Source organism: Colias croceus, chromosome Z, assembly GCF_905220415.1.
Source record: "Colias croceus chromosome Z, ilColCroc2.1".
Lineage (NCBI taxonomy): Eukaryota > Metazoa > Arthropoda > Insecta > Lepidoptera > Pieridae > Colias > Colias croceus.
The window spans coordinates 5,834,802-5,862,024 of NC_059568.1; the positions used below are offsets into that span (position 1 = coordinate 5,834,802).

At 32.4% G+C, this 27,223-nt stretch overlaps 2 protein-coding genes across 2 annotated transcripts in view; one reads left to right on the forward strand and one right to left on the reverse strand.

Moving 5' to 3' along the window:
• The first annotated feature begins 295 nt into the window (after positions 1-295).
• The window catches only part of LOC123705466, a 31,709-nt gene continuing 4,781 nt past the window's right edge, over positions 296-27,223 (forward strand). The window contains exon 1 of the mRNA XM_045654246.1: positions 296-367. The gene's annotated coding sequence lies outside the window, so the exon portion shown is untranslated. The remainder of the gene's footprint in view (positions 368-27,223) is intronic.
• Positions 17,384-21,389, reverse strand: LOC123705308. Its single transcript, XM_045654043.1, has 3 exons — positions 20,503-21,389; positions 19,953-20,168; positions 17,384-19,864 (listed from the first exon to the last, which is right to left on the reverse strand). The coding sequence occupies exons 1-3, from the start codon at positions 20,638-20,640 to the stop codon at positions 17,906-17,908; spliced, it is 2,313 nt and encodes a 770-aa protein (XP_045509999.1). The 5' UTR covers positions 20,641-21,389; the 3' UTR covers positions 17,384-17,905.

Sequence of the window (27,223 nt, forward strand, 5' to 3'; positions counted from 1 at the left end):
AACCGTAACAAATCATTTAATTCGTTCCATATTAGTTTCCGGGTCAGTCAGTGTCAAGTTCAACAAACGTGCGAGGAAATCCGAATGAACAAATTCCTAGTTCGTTTACAGGTATATTGGGCGTTTGGGGCGGACGTAACGTAATTAAGTTCTCGAAAATCAAACACATCTTTATACTTCGAAACAAGTGGGAGTTCGGCGCCGGCCATTACAGCCGCTAGACTTAAAGCCCTGCGAGTGGGGCCGCAGCGTCAGAAGCTCTCCGGTCGCGGTTCGTTGACGACGTCTCGTCAGCACCCGGGTTCACTCAAAACTCTCAGTTTGTGTTTTCGCCTGTGTCGATTGTACGCGCTAAAACGTCGCCCAGGTAAGAATTTTTGAAATTTCGTAAACTTTTTGAACCGTGTAATTTTTTATATAATTTTCTGGCGAATTTTTTAATGGATTTTAATTTATTGTATAAAATAGATTTACGGTAAAAAAAATTAGAGTTGTAAGTTAAGAAAGTTTCGTTATTTTTCTTTATGGAATATTATTTTTCTTGTCAGATTTTTAAATTTAAAAAAATGTTTTAATTTCTTTTTCTTGAAAAAAATAATGCGTAACTTTTAAGAGACCTATAAAGTTAATAACTAGGTTCTTAAAGTGATTGGCGAAGGAGCCCTCAGAGCTGAAGTAAGCTTGCAAGTGTATTACGTCGGTTAATTACTTAATAGTTGTCTAGCATCGCTATCTCTGTCACTCCGAAAGAATTGAGCTGACAATTAAGTGAAATTACCTCAGCTGGGGGCTTTAACTGTATCAAATGGATTTCCAATTCACTCCAATCCGTAGGCATTTTATAATTTTTAATCCTTACAATCCCTTTCATAGCGCACTGATGTAATTGAATCAAAACAACTATCCTAAAAAACCGCTGCGAAAAAATATTTGTATGCAACAGAAAGGATTTATAAAAAGTTTTACCTTTCATGTCTAAATTGAATACGATATAATTTATTGAAGCAATTTGCATACGGTGTAAGAGATTACATTAAAGCTTAGGAAACAAGGGATTAATTATTTCAAGTACCTATTTGCAATTTTTGCGAAGTAAGACAATATTGAAAAACTAAATTGCTCTCGGTAATAACTTTAACCGAGCGATAAATTGTTTTCATACGAAGAAGACTAGCTTTTACATTTTTCACGTAAACAAGATAATGAGAACGGTTTAACTTGATGAAGTACCTGGCCGGGCATGCAAAAGTGCTAAAAATTGTTTCGGATAGCAATCTTGTTAATCTCCAGCAAAGGAGTTAGAGTATAGGGCGCGGGGGGTGACGCGCGGGGTGGCGTACCAAAATGGACGTCAGAGCCCGAACCAATGGGGCGGAGCCATACCGAATACAGGTAGAAATTTTTTCATTGTCTCCCGAACCCCACACAATCCAGGATCTCCACGTCCTCCAACCAACCGCCCCCCACCACCTGCACCTCCCGGGGTATGCAACTCGCGTAGGCGCCGGTTGCGCGATACTCGACACTGCTTCGCTCTTTTAGCCTTCCACCCCCTACTGGGGGATACTTATGTACTCATTACCTCCAATTAAGAAGCTAATAATAGATTTGAATGTAAGGATAACTTACACAAAGAATAAAATCGGGACGCGAGCGAATGTAGACAGACATAGCGAACGTGTGACCGTTAATGATTAAAAAATTTGAAATTATTTGGCTTATAATTTGTATCGGCCGTTATTTTTGTACGCGATTTGGTAACGCCCTGTGTTTCTTATCCTGTTGCTTTTAACTCACGGGCAGCATAAAAAGGGGGGGAACACGTGTAAATAAGGTGGCAGGGTCATGGTTACAAGGTGGGAGGGTGGCATTGAAATCCAGTTAGGGGGCAGGGCTACAGTTTAAAGGGGGAGGGAGGCATTGAAATCAAGTAAGGGGGCAGGGCAGTGTTTTGTAGGGGGAGGGAGGCATTGCAACCCAGTAAGGGGGCGGGGCAGTGGTTTGAAGGGGGAGGGAGGCATTGAAATCCTGTAAGGGGGTAGAGCAGTGGTTCGAGTGGGGAGGGAAGTATTGAATACCAGTAAGTGGGTGGGCTTTGGTTTAAAGTAGAGGGGGGTTATTGAAAGCCAGCAAGGAGGCAGGGCTGTTACAAGAGGGTGGGGGGGGATGAAAGTTTGTATGGAGGCAAAGTGTGGTGTCGGGGGGAGGGCGGTGGAATTGAAAGGTGGTAGTGGGAGCTGGGATGCAAATGCAAGGGGTGATCTTTAAAGGTCAGCCTTAATAAATTTAAATTTAAAATATGATATTTTAAAATATTAGATAAAATTATAACAAGGAACATAAAACTTCAACGGTAGTGAACATCGTCGAGATTGTAGAACAATAATTGAAAAGAATTTTCACTTGACTGTAAGTGACTCTGATGGATACTGAGTTTAATTACTTGATCTTCAAGCTACTAGAGTATTCAAAAACAATTCAACTAGACGTTGTAATGCTTCCTCACTGTCAACTTGAAGAAGTGCATACTTTTGTATGCACTATTTTTTACACAATTTTTTGTGACGACTGCTACTTGTCATACTTTTGTGAAATGTATTGCGATCTTTGAAACTTTTACCAATAATAAGAGCATTTTTTAGCTTTTGCAATGGTATTTCGGAATTCGGATTTTGCATTAAAAAATGAACATAGAGTTAAATGAAATAAATTTAATCATAATTAAACAGAACTTTCGAACAAGATGTACTTCAGTCATAGGAATTAATTAATTACTTTCTTAATGTGATGGAATCTACAGATAATGAAGGAATTTAATGCTATCTGTAACGTATGCCGAGTGATAGTGACAACGCAATCGTCTCAATAACCCGCATTGAACGTCGATCATGGATTAAATGGAAACCGCAGATTAGGCAATTGTATTAACAGACTGCGATAGTTTATGAAAACCGGAAATAATTTTTAACTGCTACAAGAAAGACCGAATAGTTCACTAATATGGATTGAACTCTTTTAAGACAATCGGGGAAAGAAATTTACATGACATGACTTAAGGTTGCATTGCGAAAATTTAATACTTTTCCGTAAACTTAATTAAAAACAATTTTTAAATTTTAGTTTTTTTTTTTCATTGGTTCGTTTATAATAAACGGGACTTAGAAATTTGGAAGGAGTTAGCTTACATCACTATCTGCAAAATATAATATTTTGAGCGTAACTTCTTGAAGTTAATTAATGTATACTAAAAACGTTATTAAAAATAAATTAAACGCTTGTAGTAAAATAAATTTAAAACGAGCAAAGAATGTATGAAGTAAATTACCATTTACTTATACCAACGCAGTCATTAAGATTTCTACACATTTTAATATAGAACATTCACAATATTAAGGGACTCATTATTTGTACAGAATTCTAGTGAAAGTTTCGGGAAGCGAACAAAAATGTACTACTGCTTGTACAACTAATTAAGAACTTTTGCTAGACTTCTCTCAATTTTAAAACTAACTTTTCTAAATTTGCCTCGATTCGCTCGCTAGAGTTTCACTTATGTGATGTTCATTAAAATGTTCACATTTGCCAAAAACATTTTAGAACTCATGCGCATCACTATGTTTTGTTATAATAAGAACATCATCAATAAATCAAGAAATCTTACTCTTTATTAATAATCATTTTATTATAAAGAATTTGTTCTAAATTATAAAATTTATAATGAAAATGCATGTACTAATTCAATTTCGTATACATATTTCAATCCATAGCTAAAATTATAACTTCGTTTATTTAAATAAATTTAAAAAGTCGCGATTTAGCCGATTCATAACAGAGAATGCGTTAAAATTATTGTACCTACGAGCGGCATAAAAAAAAATAACTTGATTGGCTTAATTTTGTAATTATTATTTTCAAACTTTATAAGAATCGCATAACATATCCGAGAACTTTTAAAATGAAAGAAATTAATGTATATTCGTTATTGATTTTTAAAAAGGTATATTTTTTTTTACTGCTTTATAAAATCATAAACTTAAAAAACAATTCTGCTAGTCTGGGTGGAGCCCAGGCGAACAGCTAGTTATACAATTTTTTTTAACCTTTATCATCTAACTGAAAAAATATCCTCTAATAATTTCATCAAGCCTTATAATTGCAAACCTGGACTTAAAATAACCCGAACACTAAGTAAAGGCAAACCAACAACTAATAGAAAGTATCGTTTCAACTTAAATGTAGCATTGAAATTATGAACTCAATGTAACTTTAACTCCAATCAAAACAAACTTCGGGGAAACCTGTTAAATAATTTATATTACGAAAAGTGCAACAAATGTTTTCCCGTAACGAAGTTACTTGCACCATTGTTACATCTATGATAATAATTAATACCAAGAAAATGCAATGGAGCCGTTTGATTTTGCCGCAGAATCCTTATAATTCGATATTACGTCTGAGCGAGCTTAGCGGCTGTAGACTCGGCATCGCCCTGTTCATGTCACTTACTTTTTTCATTTTATCTTATTTGCATTTCACGAGCCGTCTTATTTTATGTCAGAGCAAAATTTAATATGCACTTCTTCGCGGAAATAGTGGTCCTTTGTAAATTATATTTTTTACACTTTTAATTATTCATTTTCGAGAATAGCTTTTAATTTTTAGCGTTTAGAAACTGGAAAAAGATGTAAAAGAAAACCTGACTGACAATTTTCTAGGAAAATTAACTTCATATTAGCCATCCTGTTTCAAACGTGACACGTGTTTAATTTTATGCTTCCTATAAATGGACGAATATTTTTTAAATAAAAATCTCTTGTGAACCTTTTTAATGGCTATATTAAATTTTCACTTACATATTTCGCAAATAGAAAACATGTGTTTTCATTATTTTATTAATATATGCTTCCTTATACTCCTCAGTCTTAAAAAGTACGACTAAAATAAGAAAATCCTTCTGAATTTTGACTTCAAACAAAAAAACCACCCTTAAATCTTTTAAGCACATGCTTATGCATCATAAAGACACAATTTAACTCGCGTGGAATCCGGAAAAACAACCGTCCTTAATTTCACGTAAAACTCCAGTCAGTTAAATTCGGTAGTCGTTTGAAACAACAGAGTTCTGCACGTCCATACAAATTTGGGGATTTGCGCTAAGAGGATAGTAGTGAGCACTGCGGGCTTGTTCACGGGTGGATTATGTGTTCCCTCGTGCATGGGAACCATTGAACGGCTGGAGAGATATCGTTAGCGAGCAAGAGCTTTGCGGTTCCTGGATGATGTATGCATTTTGCCTTACCAAATACCATCTGACTCTTCGATGTATAGACATTATATCTAATTTTGTATAAGACATTTAATATACGGTTGGCTTAAAATTAAACCTATATTATTATTAGAATTTCAATAATAAACCTATTATGGGAAAATATATTGAAACAATAAATAGTCTGAAAATATACGTGCGTAAGCGCATATTGCTGCTGCAACGTACCAGTGGTTATTTTAATTTATTTATTTTTATCTTAAACCATACTGGAGAAAATTTGGCAATCTGCCTGATTGTTGTTACAGATTCATAATAACATGGTTTTGTCAAAAAATAAATAATCAGTTAAATATTTCAAAGGATTTTTAAATTGAACATTCAAATCTAAATATAACAAAATTCAATGTCACGGTTGAACAAGAGAGTTATTATTTAAAAATGTTTTCTATTACTTAACTACAAAGTTTTTAGTATAAGAGCATTATTTTTTAATCCTATAATCACTGATAAATCTCGCTGTGTGGATGGATTAACTAATGGTAACAAATATTTTGCTTTTAATGTCAATGTCGAGAAAACTTTTCATACAAATAATGGAAATGGAATTAACACTTTTTTAATCTATCCATATTTCGCTGTATGAAAAATCATTTTTTTTCGAAGTTGCAGCACTTATAAGTTACTCAAGTCTGCCTAAAGGGATTTTAATGGGTTTCTTTGAGATAGGTATTATAAAAATCTGAAAACTTACAATAATACGCCTACCCGGACGGAGCCGGGGTGAACAACTAGTACAAAACAATATATCCAAATACGAAACTAACATACCAATTCCTATTTTAAAACTGTGTTTTAAAACTACCCACTTTTTCCTTACAAGCGTCTAAGTACAAAAATAAATGTTTTATTTCAAGCCCCTACCTAACAATTTCAATTACGCAAAAATTGAAAGGCTCTAAAGACAAAGAGATCTTGCAATATCAATATTGCTGTATCCTGGATTATCTTTTCGGACTTGACTATCGAAAAAACTACATTTTTTTTTTGTTATTACGAATATTGCTTTAAGCCAAATTGCCGACTAAACGTGTAAAAATTTATTGTGACAATTTAATTTTTTAACGTTGTTGTGTTCGAACGCCATTTTTACTAAAAAAATATAAACAGTTACAGAAGTTATTAAAAAAAAAATAGTCAACATCCTATTCTCAAAATTTATCCATTACACAAAAAACATCGGTAGAGCATTTTCGGAGCAAAGTGCAAACTGGTTCAAATAAGAGAATTTTCGTAAAATAAATTTAGTTAGATAAAACAAAAAGGTAGAGCGAGCTTAACAATTTAGTCCTTGTATATGCAATAAAGAAATGTCATAGGTATGTACGTATGTTCATTACAAAAAAGTCAAAGTTCAGAGAACGCAGGGATCTGTCTTTTCGCGTCATTTTTTCAACTGCCCACGTATGAGTGAACAGAAATAATTACACCATATATTAATGCGCCATAGATTATACAAAAAAATCCTCCCATAATTAAAGCTTCTTTATTTACGTTCTAGTGCAGTTTAAAGATAACAAGTAACAATATTTTATTTATATTTAACAAAGAAAAAAAATGAGAAAGCATTCAGGTTCGTTACATCATTAAACTCCCAACATTAAAAAAAGACATAACTATAGTAAAACTTTGATTATAATTTATCTCAATTCTAATAATTAAAAACCTCTGTATTTATGCCGAAAATAGTCGTCGACACCTTTTAACCGCGTACCTAAAGTCACATAAAAAGAAAACTAAATTATTATATATTAAAACTAAATATTATTTTAAAGAAATTATAATCTGGTAAACGTGCTGACGCAAATGTAACTGGGTAAATCGCTAAAATCACATTTAAAAAAAGGAAATAATTTTTTAACTACAAAGAGTAGTATGTATGTAGATCGATAAAAGCAAGATAGCTACAGGTGATAGACAAATAAAAAAAATGTGTGTGTGTACTAGTGTACACAAGTAAGAAGTGAAACTTCTTTATGACCTTATTTTTCAAAAATAATTTACTATATGGAACTATACAGAAATAAGTCGAATCACGCGTGATAGGGACAAGAAAAAGATGGCGCGTAACGGAAAAATGTCACGCGTAACGAAAAAATGTTGCACTACTTTTTTTCCAACCCCGATAAAGAAGTTTCACTTCAAAACAAAAATAAAGTAAAGTAACTATCAAGAAGTGAAAACTTAACGTTGAATTTTAGTATGAAAATTTCAAATTTCATAATATTAACATGTTGACGTCATGACGGAAACTTAAATTTTCCGTTACCAAAAAGTGCTAAACAATATCCGCTACCTACGAAGTAAGAACCTTCCGGTAAATTTTGTTAACAACGGCTTGAAAAGGTCTCGACTCCCGACTAATCATCATATCATATTACAATGTTTAAATCAAACATTGTTCGGTTAGTACCTTAAACTGAAGAAAATCGAAAAGAAATAAATCGATAACCGGTTTCTCTTCAACACAGTTTCTAAAATCTGCAATTACGTGTAATATATTTCATTTTAAAATAACATATAGGATACCTGGAAATTATCAAGAATGGATTAACCTGATCCCCATTTACAGCGAATAGTTCTTCTACAATAAACTATAGCTGTTGTAACTGGGCTTGTTGAAGTTAGGAAGGAACTAGGAATTAACTCATATGGAAAAATTATTATGCGTATTTCAACGAAATTATAGAACTATGTTTTACAAAGTTTGTCTTAATAAGGTTATAGTGGATGCATCACAGTGATATAAATTTTCTTATTATATTATCTATTCATATAAGAATTAAAAATAATCCAAAAAATAAAATGGCGTAATAAGACTTTTACAACTCAAAAGGTAGTTATTAGTATTAACGATTTAATGCTTCAGCCACAATAATTAATTTTTCCCTCGTATAGGAAGCAGAGGTCTATAAAGGCAAACCTAATTATAAATTAAAGAGAACCACGTATTGAGCTTTATAATATTCTAGGTATAAAGCAACCATTAACGTGATTAAATTATTTACATAATATAGTTTCATTATAAGTTATATGAAATTAAATTTTCATACTTATATTATTATATTATATTGAAATTTAATAGTGAATACAGCTAGTGCAAGGGTACCTAACATAATACAGTGTTTAGGTAAATATAAATAAAAGCGATTTTACTATAAGAATTTGCTAATTTACTACGGGAGAGGTCAACAACTTACCGCTTTCATGTCATAAAACTTGAATGTATGGAGCAAACTTTCAGAGCATCATAAAAATATTGTGTATTTAAGAAGGTTTTATATTTAAAATAGAGGTAATATAATGAAAAATTAACTGCGTTAAAAACAACCGACTTCAAAAACGGAAAAGTAAAAAATAAAAAAGATTTGATATTATTAATTACTACATATTATTTAGATGTGCTATTTATTAAATAGGTTTGATGTCGGTGCACGGGCTTAATACTAAGTGCTTAGTGTTTGGCACCGACTTCAAACCTATTTAATAAATAGCACATCTAAATAATATGTAGTAATTAATAATATCAAATCTTTTTTATTTTTTACTTTTCCGTTTTTGAAGTCGGTTGTTTTTAACGCAGTTAATTTTATTTAATACTTTTTAGTGTAATTTTCAACACGAATCAAACGAGCTCAAACTCGATAAAGTTGAGTCAATATATTACTGAGTTCCTATGGCCACCTTCCGATTTCATCATCAAATCAGCTCTATGTCATGATAATGTTTCATCGCTATCCAATTTACATACGTATACAAAATTTCAGCTCAATCGGTTATCGGGAAGTGAATCAAAGTTACTTGCTACATTCCAATTAAGTCATCGAGTACAGACAAAAATGCTCATAAAATAAAAACTACTGGGCCTAGCCGAATAAAATTTTTATGGGACCAATTCGACACCATCCCGCATCGAACAAAAAAAGAATCACGTAAATCGGTTCAGAAACCTCGGAGTAATCGGTGTACATACATAAAAAAAAAAAAAAAAAAAAAATATACCGGCCGAATTGATAACCTCCTCCTTTTTTTTGAAGTCGGTTAAAAAGTCTAAAATTGTGAATTAATTTTCTTAAAAAAATACGTAAGTATACAGGTATGACGATTCAAATGCGTTGCTAAAAGTCTAATAGAATAAACATAATATTATGATTGAGTTTGTGTTTAGTTTACATACACTACTTAACTGACCATCATTACATTTACAATTATAGTAAAGTACTTACCTTTTTGGACTGAATTTCGAAAATTGCACACAAATCCAACAAGTTCAAAAAAGAGCAGTCTCAGGTCTATAAATAAGATCATGGTAAATTGTATGTAAGCTCAGTACACGAAGGCAGAAAATTGAAGATTTCTTATCTATGCACTTACCACTTACTAGCAAGATTTGAAAAGTTTGCATCGGAATAATCTAAGATTGAAGGAAGTTAAATTTGCTCTACTATGATTGTCGTAGTCGTAGTGGCTTGTAAAAGTTATGCAAGATTCTTGTAAGTCATATTTTAATCTCTTTTATTACCTATGAATAGGTGAATAATTATCCTACTAATATTATAAAAAAAAATATTTATTAAAATCGCTAAATTACTAAAAGGTTTGTACTAAAATATGATAGATTAGATTTCCGCCCGCAGCTTCGCCCGCGTTTTCAAATAAAATCCCGCATAGTTCCCGTTCCCGTGGGATTTCCGGGATAAAACCTATTCTATGTGTTAATCCAAGTTACACTCTATATGTGTGCTAAATTTCATTGTAATCGGTTCAGTAGTATTTGCGTGAAAGAGTAACAAACACACTCACACACATCCTCACAAACTTTCGCATTTATAATATTAGTGAGATATATTAAAGCAATAATGGTCTGCATTAATTTGAATACTGGATAATAACCTGTCAATGTGTTCAGGACACATGTCCGCTTCCAAAACTTGTTCCGAATATCTTGCTTCATTGTTGTTAATAGTTCATGTCACATGTTTAGGGTACAATTAATTCACTGAAAACTTTAAATACATGCATAATAATATGTATAGTTAACACCATATAAATAAAAACTTACAAAAAAATTAAACCCATTGTAACCCATAAGAAAGAAATAATTAGAATTTGAGCGTGGATATAATAAATAATAATAAAAATTTAAGAAAAAAAAAGGAAACGATGTGGTGGGTAATCTCCATTTTATCACGTCTTGCACGTTTTAACTCGAAGATAAATCTAATGAAGCTTAATCTTAAATATGCATAAACTGTATTGGAAAATTAATTAATTATGAAACGGAAAATAAGTTATGTTCATAAAAACTTACACGTGGCGAGATCTATCATCAATTTATGAAATTCATAGAACACGTATTGTATTTTAAAATTGAATAATGTATCACTGCTTTCCCGCTCTGTAAGAGATTGATGATAATGAACTATATTGAGTTGTTTAAAATTTTAAAGAATAGAAAAAGCATTTGAATGATACATATTACATACAAAAATAAAAGCAAGGAGCAGTTTAGTGTATTTGGCGGCCTTATCACTTAGTAGTGATCTCTTCCAGGCAACCAGGGCAGAAGAATCAGCTCAATTAATATATTTTTACCTCAATCGGAAACCAACAACTGTTTGTAAATGGATTACAGATTTTTATCCGGAACGTCAGTCGGCGAGCGGCCGAGGGAAATCAAATAACGGCTTGAAAAAAGACGTCTTCTGGAGTTTACGCTATTTTTAATTTTTATAAGTATAGAAACCAAATAAATATTGGATAAAATAGACGTTGATTTAGTAAGTAGTTGTCGTTTGAAATGTTACAAACAAAAAACAAATACAAACGATAGTTGATACAGTAGAGTAGGTATAATAATCTTATGTCTTCGTAATCTCATAGTCTTCATCATTATCTTAAAGTTAACCTACAACATTACCGAGGAATAAATACACTTGCAAGTTTCAGTCAATTATCAGCTAATCATTTTATAGTATCTTCAGTATTAAATCATAATTTATATAAAATTATATTTGATAAATACCTGAGATATTTTCCTTAGGTTTCTCAAAATCACCACAACGATTGACAAAAATATAAATAAACAAACTTACTTTCGGCTCAACGAATTATAGTCAATTAGACTCCATAATACCTACCATTGATTGTACATAAAAATATTATTTTCCTCAAATAGAAACTTGTTCATCAACCTAATTGAACCGTGATTATACAATATACAATATGCCTACAATGCTCGTAACAACTTAAATAAAATTAATAAAAATGCTCAAATCCACTGAATTGTATATTATATTTTCTCCAATATGTTTTATTATTATCCGAAGTGTATGCAACTTTTTAAAAAGATATAATAAAAAATACCTAGTTTACGAATAAAAAGTTGTAAAATATTTTATTGGTAAGATTATACCGATAAGCCAATATTAACAATATTAATATTGCCATTCGAGAGATATTATTGTGTACACAAACAAATCGTTTCAAAGAGAAATATACTTTTTCATAAGCGATAATTTTAATAAAAATATCACAAAGCGACGCTAAAGGAATGCAATGTTAGCTATTGCTAACAAGGGGCTGGCATACAAATGAGATTTTAAGTTTATCTTGTGTATTTGTAAAATATAAATATACCAACGTTTAATTATTTCCTTTAATGATTTTAATTATATTAAATTATTTTATTAAAAAAATGTTATCACTAACTAAGCATTTTATCTTCAAATCAAAAAATAAATATCACCCATGGTTTGCCACTGAAATTTGGTCAAATATATAATTAATATAACAAATAATACTTATCATAAAGATACAAAACACATAAAACGTGTCAAATAAAAAACAAATAACGACTTATATTATTAAAACTACGTTTTTCTTTCATTGATTTTACTCGATATATTCTGTCAATCCGCGCTGGCTCTGACCACACTCGCAGTTGGAACATGATATTAAGAAAAGAAAAATAGTCCAAACTTCGCTATATATAAATAAACTGTTGCTTATCGAATGACTTCACACGTAAATCGAAATTGAGCCCACGCATATCCGAAAACAGCAGAAAATTTATCACGTAAAATAAAGCACCGTTAAATGACACAAAAGGCAAAGAGTAATTATATTTTATTAATTACTCCGAAATTACAAAAAGGCTTCTTTTAAACGTAATATGTCAAATAAATAAATTCATATTATGAGCAGGAAAATTTACAAAAGAAATTTTGTGAATTGCATGCAATAACATCACGAACATTAGGTACTCGATTAATATTGCAAGTAATGTGAATTATTTATTTCCATTCAATTCAAATAAGAAATATAAGAATGTAAATGTAGCTTCTATGAAATAGTCGGATGCTTCAGATCGTCGTCAACAATGCAATAAAACTGAAGGTGCACTCCCAAAGTAAACAATGCCAACGTTTAAGAATTGAGACATCTTAGCTTGAGTGATTTTATTGCTTACTTCTAAAATATATTGCGAAAAGTTAAGTGGTAAAAAAGAAAGAAAGATTGAGAGCTTATTTGCGGCGCAATAGGCAAAAGATATTGACTTACTAATTCTTCTTAAGTAGGTACTAAAATGCTTTTCATGCAAAATGCATTTTCGTTTAAAATATAAGATTAACGGGACAACTAATTCCTTAAAAGAATAAATAAATAGATCACGTCTCATTTAACTTCTATTTTTATAATATCAGCTATAAATAACTCGAGATATCTTCTTACTCGTGCTTCACGGACAAAACTTATTAGATGGATATTTGTGCTTTATAAACAGCCAAGAATTTATATTGTTGTCTGTTGTAATACGAGAATAATTTTTCCTAACTAATTAATTCTCATTATTTTATTTACAATCCCTTTTTGCGAGCGAGCATTTCACAAGCTTTGTAGTTCATACGCTATCAATGAATCTGCCCACTCGCGTCGGCGTATTCAATTAAAATATTGCTGTTTAAAATGGGAATTCAAATATCATAGTATAGTCCATGTAATAAGCTCTATTCGCGTAGATAATATTGGAACTTTGTTTATTGTTGTAGCTTTAGCAAAGTGGCTTAAAATTCGGGAGCAAAAGGTTTTTCGTCATATTTTTTGATGAGATAGAAAAAGAGTACACGTGGCACTTGGTTCAAAGTCAAACGACGCCCGTGAACTTGTCATGTAAAGGCTTGGCCAAAATTTGTTGACTAGATTTCTAAAAGCTAAAGATCAAACGAATTGCATATTTTAGGAACTGCTTTAGAGCAAAGCAATCACAACGCAAAATATTTAAATTGCATCTTCATAAAACTACCCTGAATTTTCGTTGCTATTGGATACAAACCTCCCGCCCAATATCTCGCTACTACTTCATATCATTTAATAATCTGTTCATTCAACTCTACATAGTATATACAATATACATCGTCCTAATTGCCTTTCACTGCATGTCACCATGGTATAACGAATCTCATCAAGTGCATACGGGATGATTATTGACGGATAGTTAATTTAGGCGCATTGCAATAGGCACATAAGTACATTATTCAGCGGCTCACTGAAAGCAAACAAGATAATAAGACGTGTAATGCATACGAGTGAGGGAATGGAGTATTGAAATCGAAACGGATGTGTGTCTTTACTATAAAGGGGAGCTCATATCCGGAGCGACCTAATATCCGCCCAGATGTAATGTGCTCAAACTTAAACTGGTAAAGTTGGTGCATCGCGCAGTCTTGCAATCTCGATACTCGTGTCTATCATTTTTACATTTCGTCCGCAAATTGGAAATGTTCGCCGTTTCGCATATCACCCGTGGTGGAGCTTTGCCCTTTATTACATACGGTTCATCAATTTTAGATAGACATTTCGAAATTACTAGTCGGTCAACGTCATTATAGATATTTTGGAATTTGATTTTGAGTGAAATAACCGATGTGTAATGAAATCCGGATACATTCTGTTTGGAGCTTTGGTAAATACTGCTTCACAATCATCAAAGTGAACTAACATGAGCTAAAACAGCGAATATTTCATTAACTGGATAGAAATAAACATGAGCATTTAGTAAATTTTCATTCACTAAAATATTTGTTTGATAAGCCGTTCTATAAACAACACCTTTTGTTGTATAATGTCATACAATTATATTTTAGTTCGAAGTTTCCAAATTTTGATGTAAAGCTTATGCAATTCATTTCTGTCCTGAAAGGCCAATGTGTGGGAAGCACAATGGAATATGAAATTATAAAGCACTAACGTAACCTTTAATTCGATGAAAAATGACATTCAGTTACAAAGGTCTGTGCATCGGCATATCGCGATCCATTTAGCCGCTTCTTTGGTTCAATTTCGGTATATTTTACAAAATTCATACAGAACATCCATAATGCCCCAGATACCTGTAAAAAAATTGGCTTCCCTAAAAATAACCAATGGAGCCTGTACTACCTAACCGCCTCATGGAATAATAAAATTGGATTCACATTAAAATGCCGAGCGACTTACGACCTTCCCCCTTAAGAGGTTTTTAATATTCCCTTCAATTCTGGTCATGGCTGGAAAAATAGTCAAAGATTATTTTTTTATGGAATTGGTGCGTTGTTTTCACGACACGTGCGTCTATCTATAATAACCGGGAATAAAAAATATTAACCTTTAAATAACAATGTTATACAAAAAGGTCCTAACAGTTTATTTTATATTATCAGATTTCCCTAAGATCTAAAAATCATTATTAAGTTTCGGAAAGTTGAATTGAACAAAATAATGATTGCAAAAAAATTTAACAGCAAGTTATAAAATAAAATACCTACTTTTACACTACCTTACCTTTACCTGTTGAAGTGTATACCGACTTTTTCTTAAAATTTGAAATCACTACATACAATACATATAAAACAAAGTCGCTTTCTATTTCCCTTTATCCTTATGTATGTTTAATTCTTTACAACTACGCAACGGATTTAATAGATAGAGTGGTTCTCGATAAAGGTTTTAGTATATTATAATTTATTAAGTTCTAATTATAATTTATTAAGCGTTAATCTTAAAAGCAGGCAGAGCCGCGGGCAAAGCTAGTAATATCTAAAATTTTCCGTTCCGATGGATGTATATAACTTTTTTATAGATTCCTTATTGAAATTCTGAACGCTACGAAGTCAGAAAACAACGCTTCATTTACTTTTAACTTGGTAACATTTTTCCTATTGATAGAAGAGAAGAATAGAAAGGCGAGCGTTTGTTTCAAAACAATGAACCCATTTCAATATTTTTATTATTTTTACCAATTTTCTTAATTTCTTTAAAGAGTAAAAAATATCCTATACAATTTGACAAGTACACATGAATTCAATATACATAATACAATACTTTGAAAGTAGAATATAATAATTCAAAGTGTGAAAACTCATGTTTTATCATTTACATGAGAAAAATAAGCTACTTTGAAATCGGGTCTGATAACGACACCCCTCAAAGACTAAATAGCGCGCCTCCACTGCAGTTTGAGTCAAGTACGTATTCCTATTAGCGTTCTTTTAATTTCTCTTTTTCACGAAAAATCTATAGCAATATCACGCTTCTGAATATTGATCGGCACGAACTTTTAATAACCATATAATCTGCAAACAAAGGTATATCGTGACCCATATACACTGAAATGACCCAAAAAATCTTTTTTGTACAAAACAGTTACGTTTCCCAATTTATTTCGTTGCACTCTAGCAAATTGTTAGAATGGTATGTCAAACTTTTCTAACTTTACGTTAGTATTCGTTGATTCTAAATAATACTTATATAGAATCAATGAATACTAACTCATTATAACTTCTATAAACTTACAATATAGCTGAACCAAGAAGCTTATATCTTATACACTGGAGATTTCGGCATGAACATTTGACGTGTAACAAGAAAATTGTTGTGTTTTATCACTTTCACACCTAACTTGGTATTGCCACTGTTAATACGAAGTTTTCCCAAGGCTACTGTGTATGCCGTAATATTCTGTGCAAAAGGTTAGTTTTTGTACATGAGTTTGTTGATAAATTGCCAACAACGTCATTCAGAAGCATTGTTGGATGAGACAATTATTATTTATGCTAAATAAAATAAGTATCTGGACCAATTATTAAAAAACGATACTCCCTGATTATGGGTAGTTACCATAATAAAATTGTAGCAACTCTCACTTTGACAATATGGCATAAGTGTCAAAAAAATTGCGTCGCTTCGAATATTCAAGTTAATAGATACTGTTGCGTATTTAATAAATATTTTCCGAATATAAATAATGTATTGCATTGAGAAAAATTGCAGAAGTGTTTGGACACCAAATTCTGGCATAGAATTTCACAGGCAAGTGTATATTTACGTTATTTACAATATTCCTCAATACTCCTGCATTTACCTGTTTAGAATCATTTCAATGGCAAAAATTGTAAAATTTTGCATCATTTTAGAAAGCAGTCATGTTAAATTTGTTATTTTCCCAATACTTTATCATTTTTCAACAAGTTTTCAATAAACAAAATTAACAAGTAAGGTAACCATGATGACGAGTTTTTATGGATAGTGAAGAGAATATATTGTAATAACAATATTATGATGAAATTTAGAACACCATTTTCAAGATTTTTACTAGTAATGAAACAACACTCGACATCGGTATTGCACTCACATGTAGTTATAAGATTGTTCGTTTTTACATTGAAAGGAGAATGCCCATGAAAGTATGGACCGCAGTATAGTGTTGCGTCAATGCCAGAGTGGTTTTGGAGGGTTCTTCGATATTCAAAAGATTTTTACCAATTGATTTTTTTGGGATAAAAACAGGGGTTTTCAAGATATTGAGAAAAATGTGAAATAACCTCAAAACTTAAATAACCCCGATTTAGTTAGGTTTATGTGTGATTTAGGTAGTGTTTTATCGTCCGAAGGTTATTTTTCGTTTAACATATTTAATCTATGCGTAGAGCTTATGCTTTCAGACAAACTAGGTAGGCACCAGAAATCTTCCTGAGATGGATTTCAAGAAAACCTAAATATAGATTAATAAAATGCCAATAGAGCTCATATAGATTGTTTTATTCGGTTTACATAATGGGAGTAGCTTCAAGTAGACAGATATTACAAAAAAATAGATCTAGTGGTAGACCAATTTAACGTAAAGGGTACCATTCACAGGCGCACCAATCCGTCACTAATTTAATAATTCCATGAAGGTTTCGTATTTCATTCTAAAGTAATTAACAAAATCAGGTGGTTCACAGGACTGAATGCATTGCAGCAATTTCATATGTGTATATTTTTTTTGTTGTTTCAGCCATTCCTTTGCCCACACGCGCTTTTTATTTTTGTTCTGCGTAAAAAGTATTGCACCGACTACTAGAGCCACTTTTTTGCGTTTTGAAAGCATCGGTACCTTGGTAGGGTAGATACGTGCAAGGCTCACCAATGTTCACAGTCGACTGGACTACAACTCAGCGCTCGTGTAGTGTGTGGGCGATGACGGGTTTGTCCACGGATTGGTACAGCTCGGGGCTCGGCTCGCGGTGCGTGTAGTGAATGCCGGACTTAAGGCAAACATCATTCGTCATTTTCATAAAAAAAATTATCTAAATATGGAGCCGGAGCAGTTACATCATTGTAACGAGCCCAGCTTAGGTACCAAACCACTGTCATTACGTGTGCACAACATCCTACTGTTCGCCTACCAACGAGACAGCTGCAACAATAACCTGTTATAGCTTCTAGAGTATTTCTTACAGCATCATCTCTACTTATTAATAAATAAGTGTAATACTTACGACTATTTACATGTCTGGACTTAATCCTACCCCTTAATAAATAGTTATTCAGACCTAACATCAGAGGAACATCATCATCAATTTCATTATTTACCTGAACCCAATAAATGCCAGATTGACGAACATGCTCTCCAAAGTATGACCTAGCTTGTTTCAGTTGATATGTGCCTAAAGCAAGCCGTTTAAGATCAGTTATTGTAAGTTGTGGAAATGTAGTTAAATGAGGATGTTCGCTATCAACCTGTTGAAATCTCGCTCTCCTTCTATTGACATTTTCACTTTCCACGTACACTGCCAAATGATTTTCAAGTGAAAGTCTATTTTTAGCAATACTCACATATTCAAAAGCCTCTGGTGGGTCATTTACGGTAACATGAAACTTATTTAACAAGGCACAAGCAATTCTAAAATCATCTTTGAGGTGCATAGCAGCTCTATTATTGAAAACATCCCGAAAAAGTCTATAATCCCTTTTCACACGACCATTAACTACTTCTACAACCCAACGACACATAGTTACCAAACGAGACCGATTTGCTTGCAGGGTTGTTAATTGGTGTTCATTATCAAGGAGAGACTCAGGCATATAGGCGACAAAACCATGGTCTTGAAGTTCACTCACAACATCTCGAAATCCTCTATCAAGAATAAAAATATCGCCCCTTCTGAAAAATTGACCAAAACCAGAATCCTCGTTATTTAAGTTTAAACTAGTGATTGTAGCATCGTTAGTAGTGGCCTTGTAAGGACCAAGACATTCCACAATATGACCATCGCAGCATACAATCAAGAATGGTTTTACTAAGTTATCTAGTTTTTGTAAACTATATGTTTGTTTTTGGTATAAATAATTGGAACTACTTTGCACAAAAATATAGGTAGCATCACAAATAACAATTGCAGGTTTAATTTCTGCAGGTAAATGGGGATTACCAAAAAATCCTTCTGGAATAATCCTATTCCGAGAAGCAACATCTTGTATAGTCATATGATTAAATCCTAAGTACAATGGGACAAAATCATTAATAAAGCAATTTCTAGCTTGAGTAATCAAACGTTCCAATGTAGCTCTAGGTTTATTGAAAAGAGTGGCTAATCTGTTGTTGCTGTCACCTGTTCTTAATTTAACTAAATAAATGCATAATGCTATAGTAGCGTTTGGTACTTGTTCTGCTAGATTGGGTATACAATTTAGTAATTCATGAAACTGTTCAAGATTCATACCAAGCCAATAATGGCATAAGTGAGGAGGCATCAATGTAATATTTGAAAAATCAAATCTATGGTTGGCAGCTCGCTGCATCATAGTCATAATATTATCAAATTGTTTACTAGTAAAATCTCTCAATTGAGAAGTTAACTGGTCCCAAGAACCATGATTTAAATGGTGACGACAAATGCGTGCACCCGATGGTATGTAAAACTTATAATTAAACAATATTAGGTCTTTGATAGTAGATGGTATAAGTAGGCGTTCAGGTTCAAAACAATCAACAAATATACAGTGACTTGGAGTGTTAGCAGCACGTCTATACAATGATGAAATTATTTTTGGTATCACTGGTTGAACAATTTCTGGGGTTGTTGGTGGCAGAGGAGGTGGCACAGGAACAACAGAATCACCACTTAATTCAGTGTCAGCCAGAGTGGGGCGATTTGAGTCACGCTGTTGCTGCCTTTGTACTTCTCTTGTTGCTGACCTCCAACATGCAGCACATACACGATCCATTCTTGAGACCTTAAAGAGTTTAAGAATAATTATAAGATATACTTTCTATTAGACAAAAACTTACTAAGGCACTTTATATAAACTCAAAAATATATACAAGGTGTTGTGGAACAAAACGAATTAAAACATTTCTCTCTTCACGATCATGTCGAACAGGATATGTCCTTGATCGTAGAATGGAATTTCCACAAGGAAGACAGACTCTTCTATGTCCAAAAGCAGGCAACGGTAAAATGCTTCCTTCACTTGTTGTGTTTGCTCGATTTTGAAGTAATTCAAAACATTCATTACAAATGATGTTTTCTGAAGAAACCTGCAAAAATATTATTGGAATAAAGTACATTCTGTTTAATAATTTAATACAGTAAATATTATGTTAACACAACAAAGGGTTGGAACTTCTGTTGGATTTCTTTCTAGTAATAATAAAATTCTTATAAACATCACCTGCATTTAAAATTCGTATTATATGTCAAGTAAACTCCATCTAAAACAAATACTCTAAGCTCTAGGGAATAAAGTGGCACTTTAATCCCTAGGGCAATAATGACATTTTATTACGGACTTTAGAAGAAATTAAATGAAAAACCTATTTGAAACAATAAGTAAATATGTACAATTCAAGCAACTAAACAATGTCTGCTCACCTGAGTAGGGGCTATCCATGATCGTAATAAACTGAGCATTGAATTCGACGCTTCTTCCAAGTGATGCCTCGTCATGTTTCTCGGTATCAAGAAAGAACAATTTATGCATCGTTTTCGCTCACTCGAGGTGTTAGCCATTTTCAGGAATAAATAATTTCTAAATAAGAATTAACACAGGCTAAGTAAAGAGTAACACAGGCTGGAAAAAAGTATAAACACCTCTAAAATAAAACGTCCTGTCGTCAGCGTAATTGCGCTAGCCCATTGAGCCCCGAGCGGCCCGATCGGACCACGACACAATAGATTTTCTATTGTGTCTGTGATTCCGGGGGCTGAGTTACTAGCGCAATTACAGTATTGGCACTTTATTGTAAAAACGTCCTGTCGTTGACAAATCAGCAAAGATAAAATGTCTTTTGCTTACTTTCACACAATTCGATAATAAAACACAATTAAAGTGGAGAGTAAAATCAATCAACACAATGTGATGTGACGTTTGATATGACAGACTCATCTTTTTTATTATTTTTTTATTTATTAAAAAGGTTCATCACCAGTTGTTACATATGTATCATTCACGTTTATAATGCGTAAGACAAATGAAGGAAACATTTTTTGCATGGAATCAAGTATTTTACTTCACTATCTATGTTAAAATAACCTACAGTGTATAAACAACACCATAAAGAATGATTTTATGTTAATTGATTTTTTTGTAATTCAATGAAAACAATAATCGATATTAATACACTTAAATATTTACTATGGCAACACTATGTTCAGATGTAAGCGGTAATGGATACTAAATCTATGGTAACGGATCTAAACAATTACATGTCTTATTAGATTTTACAAAACATTCCCTGTTCAAAATATATTTTCCGATGGTAAGAAGGCCTCTAAATTGCCGAGATTTTTTTTAATATTATTTTTATCTTGATGCATGAGAAAAACCTATACCAAAAATGGGCATTCTCCTTTATACTTTTTTAACTTACCTCATATTTTTTGTTTTAGGTATTTCAGCTTTCCAAAAAGTAAAATAAAAAGAAATATATGTGCCCATCAAGGGTAAAATTACTGAGGATTACGACCCAGAAAAAAATACCTTTTGAAAAATAAACTTTGTAAAGTTAGCTGAAATTTGTGCAAGGCGTTTATTATAAACAGTTTTTCTTTGATGATTTTGGCTTGAAATTGACCCGTCGAAGCAACGCGTTTAAAAAGAAGATCTGAGTAGCTTACAATTTGGTAAACAGCATCTGATGCAAAACACAACTTTCCTCTATTTACAAAGTTAATGCTATATATCGGTTCATATCCAGGCTTTGTAGCCAAGAGTTATTTAAAACTATCATTCTATACCAATTAAAATTGTATGTACCTATAAAGTATGGCCAGTAATATTATAATATAATTAATACTGTTAAAAATATATGTCGTTATTATTTAAAGACCATGATTTTTAGTTTTTTCTATTTCGAAAAATCCTGAATATAGAAACCAGTGTGGTCACCCACAGAAAGAGACAAAAAACAACACTGACGTCATTCAAGGTTATATTTTCTTGTGACAAGTCAATGGTCATAGTGCAATCTCCAGTGTATTAGATATAAGCTTCTTGAGCTGAACTTCCGACTGTCATTGTCAATCAACCTATGTAGATAAAGCAAATTCCTTTGTAAATACATTATAGATTGTTGGCCAAAATTAGATATGTATTTTGATTAGCTCCATATTGTTGTGAATTTCCCCGATCAATTGTAGTGTGCCTCTACAGTCTACAGTAAAAGTAACTAACGAAAATTCTAAATTAAAGCCACGATTATAAAATTATACATAAATAATGAATTAATAATTGTCAGAAATATTTAGATTAATTTTGTGCCTAGTAATTTAATGAAAAACGTATAACGTTTTTACTTGACCTGATTAAAGGAGTTAATAATATGACGAAATTACCAATTTTTTCTTACCATGCTGCATGCTGCTATTAAAAATGGTGACTCAAAAGTGTTTCAGAAATAAATTAAGTTACATGGATAAAAAATTGGAATATCGCTGTCTATCAATTTGAAGGGAAAAACAGCTAAAAACAAAAAATCTAAAAAGAATTTAAAATTCAGCAGGGAATATTGATCAGGCCGTCCCTGGTCAAGTGCGAAATACACGCTTCCCCATGACGCCGGCACGTAATTGTATTACTTGACTGAGAGTGATCCGAACCAAATCCTTTAGCCTCACTTTTTCTGACTTGAAAACCTTCAATCTCTCTATTGACTTTTACAGGACTGACTCTTGTGTTTCTAACTGAAACTAATTCGTAAGATCGAAGAAGCTATAATTTAACATAATATTTGCAGCGAAATATCTTTTTAAATTTGACCACCATCTTAGTTTTGCTACGTATGAATCATATTATTAATTAATCAAGGTAGGATAGGCTATTGATTTATTTATTTAAAGCGAAAACATGAAATTCTGTATCCAGTCAACGGTTACCACAAAATATATACTCGTGTATTCGTTGCTTTAATTGATACTTTATAAAATTTACATCGCAATAAATGTATTGAGTCATTAATAAAATTAACTACGATTATTATATTAATAATTTATATTTCTTAAATATAAATAAGATGAAGAGGTAAACCGAGTAAAACGCGATTAGATAACAAATGCATATTACGCTCACTGATTCAAAAGCTCGTTAAGTATTAATTAATCAAATATCTCGTGTTAGAACCTCAAGCTTATACCTATTAATTAACGATTGCAATTTAAGGGCTCCTCACCACCTCGTTAAGTTAGCGACGCGACGGATTGTGTGCGGTACGTCTAGTTTCCAGAACGTTTCGATAGTTTATGTCGACAATTGTAATGTTTACACGTGCCACCGTACTAAAATCATCTGAGACAAGTACTCGCGAAACTTTTATCAAAATGCCTTACCTGGAAACTAGTCTGGACTTTAAAACCTTGACTCGAGTTTAACAATTGGAAAAGCAATAAGCGTATATTGCCTGTCCACGTGTAATGCTGTTAGCTGTAATATTGAAGGGGAAAATTTTCATTAACAACAACTCGTGCAGATATTCGAATATTTGAAAGCTGAACTTGAATCTGAAAAAAGTAAAATGAAATAATATTTATCTATATGGACCTCGCCGCGCCGGGAGCGTTGCAAGCGACCTATTCAATGCAACTTGTTGAATGTCACGCCGCGCTTCTTTCACTTTACACGGAAAATTTATTGGAAGATTTCAATTTCAAAGATTATGAAGAGATTTTAAATGAAATGGAATATAAGATTATCTCGACATTGAAAACGAAACTAAAAATATATCAAAGGTCAGAGCTGTAAGCGCGCTTAATTAAATTTTTTGCAGCTCGCCCATACAATACATTCGTCAAAATAATTCTCTTTGACGTATCCTGTACATTGTACAATGAGCTTTAGTCCGCAGACACGAAAAGCCTAATGTAAATACTCATTTATTGGAATTTCGTAATGGACGATTTATAGGATTTCAGATGTATTAATTTACAATACTCGAATGCGTTTTTGAGTGCGTGATGTCGAAATTAATTTAAGGATTAATATGAGCCATGTTATTGCTATTCATTCAGTCATTATCATATGGGATGATGAAAAGATAATTATGCATTATATCGTGTCGTTATTAAATGTATTTAATCGATTATGGCAACATTAGTTTATAATAATTGGTAATTGTACTAAAATAAATGCTTCCACAATAAAAACCTGCACTTTATGGTATTAATTACTAACTAACAATACATTCATGTTATCGAAGCTGGAAAGGGGATTTCGGTGCGATACTGAAATTAAATTTGATACAGTTTCAGTATCGCATTACGCATAGGATTTTTAGTAAATTTGCAGTGAAACTTAAATTTTTCCAAAAAAATATTGAATAATACGAAATACACCATTAAACTTCTCCTTGTAGCTTTTCCACCAAGTTATATATCAAAGCATTTTAATCCATTGAAAATTGCGCAACAATAAACTGAAATTACGATACCAACATGAGACAATGTATGCCAAACTAGACTTCTAGACAAATACAGGGCGCTTTGAAGCACAAACGCATAACTATGGTATTGTCTATTCGGCTTACAATTTCCGACAACTTCACCTACAAATTACGAACTTGTAAGATTGACAATGGTTATCTAGGAACCAACGCTAGGAACAGTTTGTGATGCAAGCTCTTAATTTTGCAAGTATTGTTCTGAACCCACACACAATTATTGTTTATAAATACAAATATAAGTATAAAGTATATGCATAAGTATAAAGTAGTTTATCTACATGTAATTCCACTGATGCTTCGACCGTCGTTAATCTATTGTTATATGTATATGCAGTTTAATGCAGTGTTTGCTGTAAAACACTGTAGAAATTAGGATGTGCATTTTTCTTTATGGTAGTTAAAGATATTTGATTGTTAGAGATTTGGTGGAAAATAAGATTTTTAAAGCACAACACACAGAGTTATTTTAATTTAAGTGATATTATTTAGGTGCGTTTAGAGATTCAAAAAATAGGTATCTACTAAGATACCTATTTTTTGAATCTTGCCAAAGAAGTTTTACTGCTCAGATGTGTGCTCCGCACACAGGCTGTTTGCTTTTATATTCTATGCGAAGAAAAAGAAAAATAATTTTCTTTAATAAACTCTTATTAATTTCATAATATAACAAAGTTATATGAATACAAAATTTTTTCTAAAAAATCTAACCAGTGGCTAATTAATATGCCCGGTAACTTGTTTCGAACTAATTTTTACGTCGCAAACTAACGAACAATATGCATGTTCTTGTTTAATACTCATTACTGCCCTCTACAACCCTCACGGGAGTGAAAAATTTCTACACTTTTTCAGAAGCCAATAATGAAATGATGAGCCATAATATCTTTGTTAATATGGGGATAGTACACAGAGTGGACACAAAAAGTTAAGAAAAAAGTAGTTAATTAAAAACAACTGTTGTGTGGTTTTATGAAACCACGGTAAAAGTGAAACTTTTTTTCACACTATAGACATTTAACTAAAAATTATCGTATTTGTACGATAATTATCGTACGTATCGTGCGTCACGCGACATGCGCTACACAGACCAAAAAGTTTGAGACGATGTAATAAAAGTTTCACTTTAAAAATAATGCTTCAAATGAAGACAATATTTCCGTCGATAGCGTTTGAGACAAGACAGTGTCTTCTTGGAAATTGGAAGGAAACTTCGATGAAGATGAGATAATATGGAATTATTATTTATCGAAATTACTACACAGGATGTCCTGTGTAGTAATTTCTGGTCTGCTAGATTCATTGACGTATCAGTTGTTAGTTATTTTTCTTAAAAATATCTAGTAAACAATTTTAAACGTTGATTTTTATTATTTAAGTATTGTTACGTAATAATCGTATTATGTAAAACTATAATTTCCATCAAGCATAGTACACATAGGGCGGGAGGTATCTATAGGGTGTATGTAATATGACATGTTTACTATTTAGTACACAAATCGTTAACGCATGAGCGCTTGTTTGTTCTGCGGATCATGGTGGTACGTGATGTATGTTGGTTTTATTGGTAAAACTATTTGCCTAGTGTGAACCCGAACCGAATACAGTCAAGTTCAGGACTCAGGTACATGTACGGCTTTTGGGCGGATTTTCCCTGAAATAGTGGATACAATAATAGGAAGCACATTCTAATAATTATTAATAGAATGTGTTTACTCATAATTTATAAGACGCTTTATAGAAAACAGAGGAGGTTATACGTAGACAAATTCAAACCATACTTAAGTTGTATTTATTCATGAACAACTAATTAATATTCTCATTAAATTTTAATGCTATGAAACAAATGAGTAAAAATATAACATACAATTTGCGACACAAATACAAAATGAAAATATAATTTAAATAGGTATTTCAAGTTGTTTACGAAAATACTAACCAAATATAAGACGTACATATTCACAAGACATTACCATGATCTTACAGGCGAACGAGGTCGCTTAATTCAAAGCGACATGATGCGTCCGCGCCGTCACACTAATGTTCATGAATACGGCTGTAAGCTGGTTGACATCTTTGACAGCGTCGCCTTCTGTGCTCACTTGATCCCTTACAATAACAAGGAACTATATTATATAATGCTACTAGCTTACCGCCCGCGGCTTCGCTTTATCTAAAACCTAATAAATTATATACTTAAACCTTCCTCTTGAATCACTCTATCTATTAATAAAAACCGCATCAAAATCCGTTGCGTAGTTTTAAGTATTTAAGCATACAAAGGGACATATAGGGACAGAGAAAGCGACTTTGTTTTATACTATGTAGTGATACAGTTATATATAGTTTTCCTGAATGGAAGTTTCCATCCATTTATACATAGTTAGGTAGTAAAAAATATATAGAGCATGTAGAGGGAATGTAATAAATGTCATTCTATTCATTGCAAATGCGACGTGAATGCAACACATTCAAGTGTAATCGTCAGGAGTCGCACGGTGCTCAAGTGGCTTACATTTTGTTGCGCTGACACGTGTAATTTACACAAAAGAATTTTTCCATGCAAAACATTACGATAAATCAAACACTTTCTTACCATTCTTATAGATGGACTAGCTTTACAGAAATAGAAATAGAAACACGCCTCGTAAAATAGGTAACAT

Excerpts from the sequence above, each read along its gene's own strand:
- LOC123705308 (XM_045654043.1), bottom strand. The coding sequence starts at position 20,640 with ATGGCTAACACCTCGAGTGAGCGAAAACGATGCATAAATTGTTCTTTC. Across the intron at positions 20,169-20,502 it reads CATGGATAGCCCCTACTCAG|GTTTCTTCAGAAAACATCAT; the intron begins GTGAGCAGACAT and ends ATATTTTTGCAG. Across the intron at positions 19,865-19,952 it reads GTTTTGTTCCACAACACCTT|GTCTCAAGAATGGATCGTGT; the intron begins GTATATATTTTT and ends AAACTCTTTAAG.